Here is a 9,555-nt window from a genome sequence, read left to right as displayed (position 1 = left end):
CTAGATTTTATATGGCTGGGATATTTACAACTGCCTTTTAGTGTCTTCTGCTTTGGCATATTGCATACAAACAAAATCCAGATTCCTCTGCTGCCTGCCTGGGATGTGCACTGGGCCAGCCATGCTTGCCAGTGGAAGCCCTGGCATCCTGCCTCTGCAGAGATGAGAGGGGAGCTGGGAGCAGGAGGCTGCCTTCCATGGCCTACTTCTCTCCAGATTCTAAAATGGTTCTGCTAGAATCACCATCATCTTACCCCTGCGCGTGCCCTTCCCCTTGGCAGAGGAGCCCAAACTTCCACATAGACACCCCTGCATCCAGGGGAGCAGGGCTTCCCTTCCCAGCAGGAACAGCAAGGTTGGGAGGCCATGTCCTTTGAAGGAAGGTTAGTGAGAAACCTCACAGTGTTTCCTGGGTCCCTCCTGCGGCAACTTCACATGGGGGAAGAGGAGGATAGCACCCATCACTGGAACTTCCCAGGTGTACAGTGAGGTTACTAGTGGACTTCAGGGAGTTTCCTGCTCTTCTGCCTGTCACTTTTGGGTTTGTTCTCTGACACACCAGAGAGATTGGAAACAACCTCCTGTGAGCAAGGAGGGCACCCATAGCTCAGATCAGTTAATTCCAGAACTTCAGTACAATGTCTATTTCTTACCCCTCTAGCAAAGCTGCAGACAGTGCCCCCTGCTGGGAGAACACTGCTGCTGTTATTCCTTAAAGTAGGCAGTAATTTTGAGAATGGCCAAACACTAATCTACGGCAGCAACAGGGTTTGCGGAGGCAGGACGCACACAAACCTGTGCATAGGTCTGGGGCACATGGGTGGCCAGCTCCGTGACTGGTGTGTGTGTCTGCTGCAGATACAGTCCATATTGTTATCTGTATCTTTGTGTTTCTGTCATGACAGAGCCAGCAGGGATCTTTAATGAAAGAATTTGGTCTGCAGGCAGCTGAGAGCTGGGGGAGCCAGCAGAGAAGTGAGTTGTAACTGTGTATGTACAGGTACCAGCGTTAGCAGCCAGCCTCATCCCTGCAGCGCTGGGGAATAGATCTCCCACAGGAAAGGCCAAAGGACACAACAAACACATAAATGGCCCTTCCTCATCCTTCCTGGCCCAGAGAGAGGGCAGAGACATGCCAGCCCCTCTGTTACACATTGACGACAGGCTGCTGTTGTCTGGATTAGACATTAGCACAGCTTCTCCAGCCCCAGGTCTCCGCTGCTCCATATAGGGCTGTTCCCCAGAATTTCTAGTGTTGTCTTCCCCGTTTTCCGCCACGCTCAGTGTGTAATGTGGAATCTCAGGAGAGGCCATGCCAGGTTTTTAAAGAAAGCGTTAAACATATTACTCTTTATTTTAAAAAAAAATAAACCAGTCTCCCCCGCTACCCCATGGCCCCTCATTCCCAGCGCTCCTCTCCTGGGAGCACTCACTGGTGAAGTCTCCAGCTGACTGCTCACATGGAGACAGGGTTCCTGTGTCACATAGACCCATGCGAGGGTCCCAGTGCAAACAACAGAACAGGGATTGGTGCCAATTTGCAAACACTTCCCTTCTCTGTTGATCTGAGATTTAACCTCCCTGAAGATGCCTCCTGGTGTTCTGCCATATCTGCACCGGGGCCAACTCCTAGACATGTGACCCTGGGCCTGGCTCAGTAGACGCTTGAAGGAAGGGCAGGAATAGCTGTAACAGTCCATGTCCCTCCTGCGAACCAAAGAGTGAGCCCCGTGGGGTCTCTGATTTCCATTTGTGGAGCCTGCAGGCTGCGTGTCCTTGTGGCTGGGCTCAGTGCTGGAAGCGTGGGGAGCTGATGTGGGGCTGGTGGAAGGAGTGTGTGGCATACAGCACCTCCGGGGGCGGTTGGGGCACCGTGGTCAGGATGGAGCAGAGGGGCTCATGGGAGCTCAGCATTGAGGTGAAATGCTTCATTTCTTCTGTCAGCTGCTTGATCTCCCTGCGCAGGGCAGCGTTCTGCCTCTCCAGGTCCTCGCTCTCCTGAGGGCACAAAAGCAGCAGGGACTAGATTAGCGTTCTGCCCGCAGAGCCATCAAAGGGGTGGGGGGAATTCTGGGTGGAAAACTGGCTGAGCAGTGTGGCCAGAGGGGGTGGGAGGTAGAGGGAGATGGTATCTCTGCAGAGCAGCAGCCAGAGGACAGCTGGGTTAGTGCTCAAACTGCAGGGGGAGCTGGCTCCCATCTATGTTATTATTATACATTGATATTGCTCTGGTGCCTAAAGCAACCAGCTGAGGACCCCATTATGCCAGGCACTGTACACACATATAGGAAAATGACAATCCCTTGCCCCAAAGAATTTACAGTCCAGGAGACCAACATAACAGTGGATAAGACAAATAAGCAGGGGTGCGGACGGGGGGAACAGGGTAGGATGTACACACTTCTCAGCCAGTCAGGAGCAGTGATCACAATTCGCCCCCTGCCTAACAATTCACAGGTTGCAGTTTCCTTTGTGCTTTACAGAAGAGACAAGTTTGAGGAGGGACTTGAAAGAAGATAAGGGGATGGCTTTTCTGATCTATCTGTCTGTCTGTCTATCAGCACCTTTCAAGTGTCTGGCTGTCACTGCAGTATCTCAGTGCTGCTGGGAGCAGTTAGAGCTGTCTCAGTGGGGTGACCAGATGTCCCGATTTTATAGGGACAATCCTGATATTTGGGGCTTTTTTTTAATATGGGCTCCTATTACCCCCCTCCCACCCCTGTCCTGATTTTTCACACTTGTTATCTGGTCACCCTATGCCTCAGGGAAGGGGCTGGGGGTATCTGGGTAGGGGGAGAGAGGTCTGAGCCCTTCATCTGACTACCCCGGAGAGTTTCCACAGTGACACATTTCCTGTAAATTCAAAGCGGCGCTGTGTCTGGGCAACTCCCACCCCACCCCCAGCCAGCCAGGGGTCCTGCCACGGAGCCAGTGACATTCTCAGCCCTCAGCCGCACTCTCTCCCCAGCAGCTGCTTACGAGAAGTGACAGCAGCACCAGCACGTTCCCCGCCCAGGCGCTCACAGCTCCCTCTCACGCACACACCTCCCAGGCCACATCCCGACCTGAGGCAGATTGGCCTGGGGGGAGGGGATGATAAATAACCGCCGTTATAATCAGAAATAACCAGAAAACCACCTGTCACAGGAAACCTGTCATTGCCATGGTAAGACAAGACTCACTGCTTCCTGCCAGCGCCCGGGGAAACCAGACGTATGGCAGGGAGGGGGAGGGACATTGATGTGACAGAAAGAAAGAGGGAAACTGAGGCCTCAGAAGAAAAAAATGAATAATAATGGTGGTGATGATGTACAGTCCTGCCTAATGGTACTCAAAACGCATGACAGACTGTATGCACCCCTCCTGAAAAGCAGCCGTCACTAGCATGGAACACCTCAGCCACTGAACAGCACCCCGCAATGCTACTCAGCATTTTGAGACAGGACCTGAAGAATCCTATGTCCAGTTGAAACCACAGTGGGGATTTGGAGAGACAGAATGTTGGAACCTAGGTTGAAATTTAGCCAGGCTACTGGGGCACTGAGACTCTATGGACAGTGCTATGAGATCTTGAATGACTGTTTACCATGCCCTATGGCCCCCAAGGGCTAAATAGCTACCCTGCTAGCCACTCATCCAAAACAAAGCCGCCTGCCACATCTCTGATCACCCCGCTGGGATTGCTAGTGGCAGGAACCTGATATATAAAGGTCCCTATTGCCTCAGTATTGGGGCACCTTGCACTAGTTAAAACAAACGCACCACCAGATATTAACTGCCACAGCAGGACCTTGCAGAAGGGAGAAGGGATCTCTCAGATCACTGGGTCCCACACAGCCTAATGCTTCACAGATCTTAACCAACTCCACACTCAGAAGCTGACAAGAAGCCAGTCTGGGAGTTATAGGCTCTTAATGACTCACTCCACTCAAGCAACAAGCCACTCTGTTCTGCACCAGTTAAAACTTCTGGATCCTTTTAAAGTGATTACAGTGGCCTGAACTGACCATTGACACTGGAAAGTCCTGCGTCCAAGAGGCACTTTCACAGCCACTATGCCTATCAGAGATGAAAAGCGTTTGGGGATCCATTATAATCCAGAGACTGGAAACTATATTGGCCAAGATTTGACAGGCATCTCCAGCAAAAAGGTGCAATCACGTCTCTGTCCCATTCCTCCAGCTGTCTCCCCTACCCATTAGCGTCAGTTCTGTCTTATCCAGGTTGATCTTAAGTTACTTTGCTCCCATCCACATCCCCACCTTTGCCAGGTACTAGGGGCTTGTCTTCACTACCCGCCTGGATCGGCGGGTAGAAATCAATCTCTCGGGGATCGAATTATCGCATCTCGTCGGGACGCGACAATCGATCCCCGAATCGACGCGCGTACTCCACCAGCCCAGGTAGGAGTAAGTGCCGTCGACAGGGGAGCTGCGGCGGTCGATTTGCCACCGTCCTCACAGCGGGGTAAGTCGGATCGGATACATCGAATTCAATTTGCGTATCTTAAATCGACTCCTCCCCCCACCCAGTGTAGACCTAGCCTAAGAAAACAAAGAGATTGTCGTATCAGTGTCATCTGCACCATGGTAAAACTGCAAGCCACATGCCTCACTGTCTCCTCCAGCAAGGGGAATGCCTTGGGACACAGCAGGGGAGGGCCCGAGGAGAGGAAAAGTCAGTACTCATTCCTGCTCTCTGAAGTCTCTGGGAGAGAAAATAACAAACCCACTGAAAGGCTTTCCAATCTGCTGCTGTGAGCTGCAGCAGATTAGTGACTAACCCCGCGATTGTGGTATCACATGACACTGACAGAGCTAACTAAATCAGCATGGACCAGTGTACACCTCTAAAAGGATCATCAGCCATGGATAGTGAGGAACACCTTCCCTGTAATGAACCCACTACTAAAGAAGCATTGAGGACACCTGTGCAGTCAGGCTGTGGCAGAAGCTGCTCTAACACCACTTGCTCAATAATCCTTCCCATAGTGGGGATAGATGAGGGTGTGGAGGCTTCTAAGGTCAAGGGACAGCATCTTGAGCAGAAGCCTGACCACTCCCTGTTTAAAGGGAAGTCTAAGATTTAATTACACAAACTCAGGAGTCATACCCTCCTGTTCTGACACCACTCCCATGCCTGTTACCTGCAGCCAAATAGGGTCCCTGGAAAAGTAGATGCCAAATTCCTTACACTGAGAAAAGTGGCTTTGGGCAGTAAGTGGGAGTCGACAGCCTGACACCCCATCCATTGGAATAAATTGCCTAGGGAGGTTGTGGAATCCCCATCTCTGGAGATATTTAAGAGTAGGTTAGATAAATGTCTATCAGGGATGGTCTAGACAGTATTTGGTCCTGCCATGCGGGCAGGGGACTGGACTCGATGACCTCTCAAGGTCCCTTCCAGTCCTAGAATCTATGAATCTATGAATCCCACCCCCCCAACCCCACTGCACAGTCCCAGTGTGGCAATATGGCAAAGAAACAGGGTGAAACTAAGAGAGGCAAGATGTATGCTGGATATCAGGACCGTGCAAAGTATTCAGCTGTGGAGCTCTCTCCCAAGGGAAGGGGTAGGAGCCTCACCACTGGGGACATTTAAAATTAAACTGGACAAAATGCTAGTATCATACAATGGGGAATTATCCTGCATAGATGGCAGGCAATGGACTGATGGAGACCTAATGGGGCTTTTCCAGCTCTAGGGCTTGATTCTCCTGGCTTTGCACATTGTATCATCATTTAAACCTACGCACAGCAAACATAAAATGCTACCAAGTCAGAATGGCAGCGTTTTACATGCTCTTTGCATGGATATGAGAGGTGACAAGAAGTGCAAGGCGAGGGAGTGTCTGTCCTTGTGTATTTAGGCTTTTAAAGGATTTTTGAGACAGTCAGAAGAAACTAAAAAGGTAACGATAAATTCAGGGCAAGAGGTAAAGTCTTGCCACAGATTAAAAACTGGGTGCAAAAAGTAGGACTATGTGGGCAATTTACAGCTCAGAGAGAGGTTGAGAATGGGGTCCCTCAGAAATTAGTCCTAGCGGCATGGTTATTCACTGTATTTATCAATGAGCTGGAAGGGTGGTAACATTTGCTGATGACACAGAATTAATAAGGCTGATCAAGAGTAGGTAGGAATTCCTGAGGGACCCCATAACACTAGGTGACTGGGCAGAGGAAATTCATTGTGGACAAGTGCAAGGGGAAGGTGCACACTGCTGGGTCTGAAATACAGGCGGATGTCGCCAGCCAGAGAAGGCATCTGCTGTGTGCACAACAGCAATCAGAACTGCAAATAAAGGGGCCTCACCCCACTCCCATTGCAGCAAGTGGCAAAATTTCCATTCACGTGCATGGATCAGGATCAGACCCAACGTGTTATTGCGGAATGGAGAATAATATGGGAAAGAATATACCTCTAACGAAGAGAGGTACATTCCTCATTCCTCCCACCCAACCCAGGATCCTGCACTCAGCTTCAGCCATCTCATCTCCAAAAGGACAGAAAGAGCAGAAACAAAAGGTCCAGAGAATATGAGGAGGAACCAAGAGGATAGGCTTCAGCAGAGGTGACTTTCAACAGAGTACACCTGTTCCATTTTGAAGGGAACATCTGGCTGCTCCTGGAAGGAGCACCCTTCACCTTCACCATCCAGCTGCTGCTAGAGCTGCCGTCACATGCTATGCTGGCCCATGGTCTTCCAGCCCCTGCCTGAACTGAATGGCTGTGCTGTGTGTTCATCTGTGCTAGAACATGTCCCCTTATGTGTGCAAGGCCCCAGTGATCCAGATGGGGAGAGAATGGAAGCTCTTACCAAGTGCAGGGTGTCTGCCTTCTGGGTCTGCCTCTGCCTGCTCTTCTGAGCTGCGATGCGATTCTTCTCCCTCCTCTGAACTTTCCTCATGTCATCAGAAGAATCCTGAAAAATACAGGACCTGGGAATGACAGAGACATCACCTCCACTACTATAGAGAGGCATGAGGTCAGGGGTACAGGGCAGAACAGCCCCAAGCGAACATTCCTCTCAGCAAAGATCACCACACCCACTCTTCTGGCCACATAGGCCACATATCCCTGTCTGACATACAGCATCAGTGCAAAACCAGGGTAGAGGTGCTCTCCTACTACAAGGATGTGTGAGGCACTTAACAGCCACCCCCTGAGATGTAATTCTGTAATCTGGACATGCTGGTAGAACTGGGAAGTGAACTCTGTCTCCATGGTACAGGCTTGGGTTGTAACCCGCAGAACCACAGGAGTCAGAGATGAAAACAATAAACCTGTTGGATCACCCAGTCCAACCTCCCCAAGGGCCAGGGCAGGTCTGTCCCCTATACAGCACTTTTTTATTCTTTGTGCAGTAGAGTTTCCAGTGTCCCATGCCAATGGGGCTCCCGCCCTTCCCCTGGGAGATGATTCCACTGCCTGACTTATCTCACTGCCAAGGAGTCAATCCTGGCATTCAGCTTGCTTTTTGCCTTTCTTCATTTCATCCTATTACTCCTAGTTCCCATATGTCACCCTAAATAATTGCCCTTCTATTCTGGGGTTTATCTGTTTCATACATTTGCAGTTATGTCCCTGCTTAGCTCAGCTACAGGCTCAGCTTTTTTTATCTTTCCCCCCGACTCAGTCACTACAGACCCCTGATCGCTTTGTTTGCTCTTCTCTGAACTCCCTGCGTTTTAATGTCTTGCTGCTAATGTGGTATCCAGAATTGGCGGCAATATTCCAGGTCACATTTTCACTGGAGTTATGCAGAGAGGGGCTATGCCCTCCCAGCTCTGGGATGTGAGGTCTCTTTGCTTGAAGATCTCACTCCTCAGTGTCATTCCGCAGCCATTCCGGCATTCATTGTTATTAATTCTTATTTTTATTATTTATTATTATTATGGAAGGTTCTCTGCTGAGAACTGATCCTCCCACTCTCTCTGGCAGCTAAAACCTTCATCAGATCCTATCATTTTCTGTCTTCCACTGTAACTGCTGCCTCTCTGGACTCTCTGACACGTACACCACCTACCTCCTCTGCTTGCAAAATGCAGCCTCTAGAGTTATCTTCCTGAACCATCAGTCTGTCCCTTTTCTCCCTCCCCCAACTTTGTGATCTCTCCATTTCCTCAAATGTAAACCTCACATCCTTACCTTCAATTTCCTTCCTCAACCCACCCCAGCCAACATATCCAGCCTAGCCTCTTACCTTATTGCCCCCAGCCCTGCACAGTGAAGATCCCAATCTGGGTACCCCACTTGTCTACGTCCCCCTTGACTGCTGTTAAGCCTCATTCCCTTCTAGACAGAGTGCTCTCCCAATCCCTGTTTGCCCAGCCAGCACCATCTACTCAGTGTTTGTCTGTAAGCTCCTCGGGGGTAAGGTCCCTCATATCTGGTGTCCTGCGCAGCACCATGTGATTAACAGCTAGCAAAGAATAAAGTTACCAATACAGGTATCCAGAAAAGAAGATGGAATCACCCGGGACACGTCTTAAGAATAACCCCGTGGCAGGCATGCCACCGGACAGCCGGAGGAACACACAAAAGGGGCCCACTCAAAGAATCCCTCATACAACAGCATTTAGACAGGGAAATTTATGGGACTTAAATAGAAAAGGTGCAGAGAGCAGCTCAGGATAGACAAGGATAGTGGAGCCTCACTCATGCCCTAAGTGATGTCTGATGGCACGGGAAGGATTTGGATTCAGAATGAGATCCTGACCACATGCTGGGGGAGGGCTCAGAGCCCACAACAGGGTCTCTGCAGAGACACTTGTACTCTCACTTTATCAAGCTCCCAGCCTGCTGGATGCCTGGAGTTTGTGGGGTGGCCCCTGCAGTCAGAACCAAGCATTTCAGGTGCCGCCCCTCATGTGGCCTGTGCTAATGTGTTTCCTCTGCAAAAACACTCCTCACTCTGTCCTTTGGTTTTAAGCTTGTTCCTGCATGGGGGCTTCCTGCTTAGCTCTCTGTGGCCTGGTTTACATGGGGGGTTTAGTTTGCACTAACTCAAGCCAGGTTGCATTGAAAACGCCTGCATGGACACAATACAAATCTTTAAAGCGCAGTAACTCCCTGTTTGCTGCAAATTCTGTACTCCACTTTCAAAGTGGAGTAAATGCACGGTGGACTGAGTTAGCGTGTCTCTCCCCAGGCTGGTTCCTAGAAAGCCCTGCCATTCTGCGCTGTGAAAACACCCCAGGATGGGAGCATGGTTATAAAGAATTCAAAGTGTTACCTGTTTGCTAGGTGGGGGTGACTGGCTGAAGCTGCTGGAGTCGCTGCTGTCAGAGCTATGGGGCATGGCTCGCGTCCCTCTGCCCAGGGCCTCTTCTGCTTCCTCTGTGTCCTTGGTGATCTTGGTTTCCTTTGGCTTTTACTCACCCCTCCCTTCCCCTGCCGTCTTTCCCTCTCTCCCTTGGTTACTTTCTTTGCCTCTTTCCCCGTCCCTCTCTTGGTCACGTTGTTGCTCTCCCTGTGTCACTTTCTCTGCCACTCTGCCCCAGTCCCTCCCTGCACCTCTCTCCTCTCTGTCACTGCACCTTGCAGTGATGTCTA

The 9,555-nt window shown here is 50.5% G+C and overlaps 1 protein-coding gene across 1 annotated transcript; it reads right to left on the bottom strand.

Moving 5' to 3' along the window:
• Nucleotides 1-1,403: 1,403 nt before the first annotated feature.
• On the bottom strand, nt 1,404-9,301 carry BATF (basic leucine zipper ATF-like transcription factor). The gene is made up of 3 exons (XM_024192718.1): nt 9,236-9,301; nt 6,818-6,922; nt 1,404-1,998 (listed from the first exon to the last, which is right to left on the bottom strand). The coding sequence occupies exons 1-3, from the start codon at nt 9,299-9,301 to the stop codon at nt 1,789-1,791; spliced, it is 381 nt and encodes a 126-aa protein (XP_024048486.1). The 3' UTR covers nt 1,404-1,788.
• Nucleotides 9,302-9,555: the final 254 nt, after the last annotated feature.

Source organism: Terrapene carolina, unplaced genomic scaffold (assembly GCF_002925995.2).
Source record: "Terrapene carolina triunguis isolate 2854851 unplaced genomic scaffold, T_m_triunguis-2.0 Scaffold96, whole genome shotgun sequence".
Taxonomy (NCBI): Eukaryota; Metazoa; Chordata; order Testudines; family Emydidae; genus Terrapene; species Terrapene triunguis.
Note: the sequence above shows the minus strand (reverse complement) of the source record. Positions and strands in the feature narration are given on the sequence as shown.

Coding starts and splice junctions, on each gene's coding strand:
- BATF (XM_024192718.1), bottom strand. CDS start 9,301: ATGCCCCATAGCTCTGACAGCAGCGACTCCAGCAGCTTCAGCCAGTCA. Junction 6,923..9,235: donor CACCCCCACCTAGCAAACAG/GTAACACTTTGA, acceptor TGTATTTTTCAG/GATTCTTCTGATGACATGAG. Junction 1,999..6,817: donor AGGCAGACACCCTGCACTTG/GTAAGAGCTTCC, acceptor TTGTGCCCTCAG/GAGAGCGAGGACCTGGAGAG.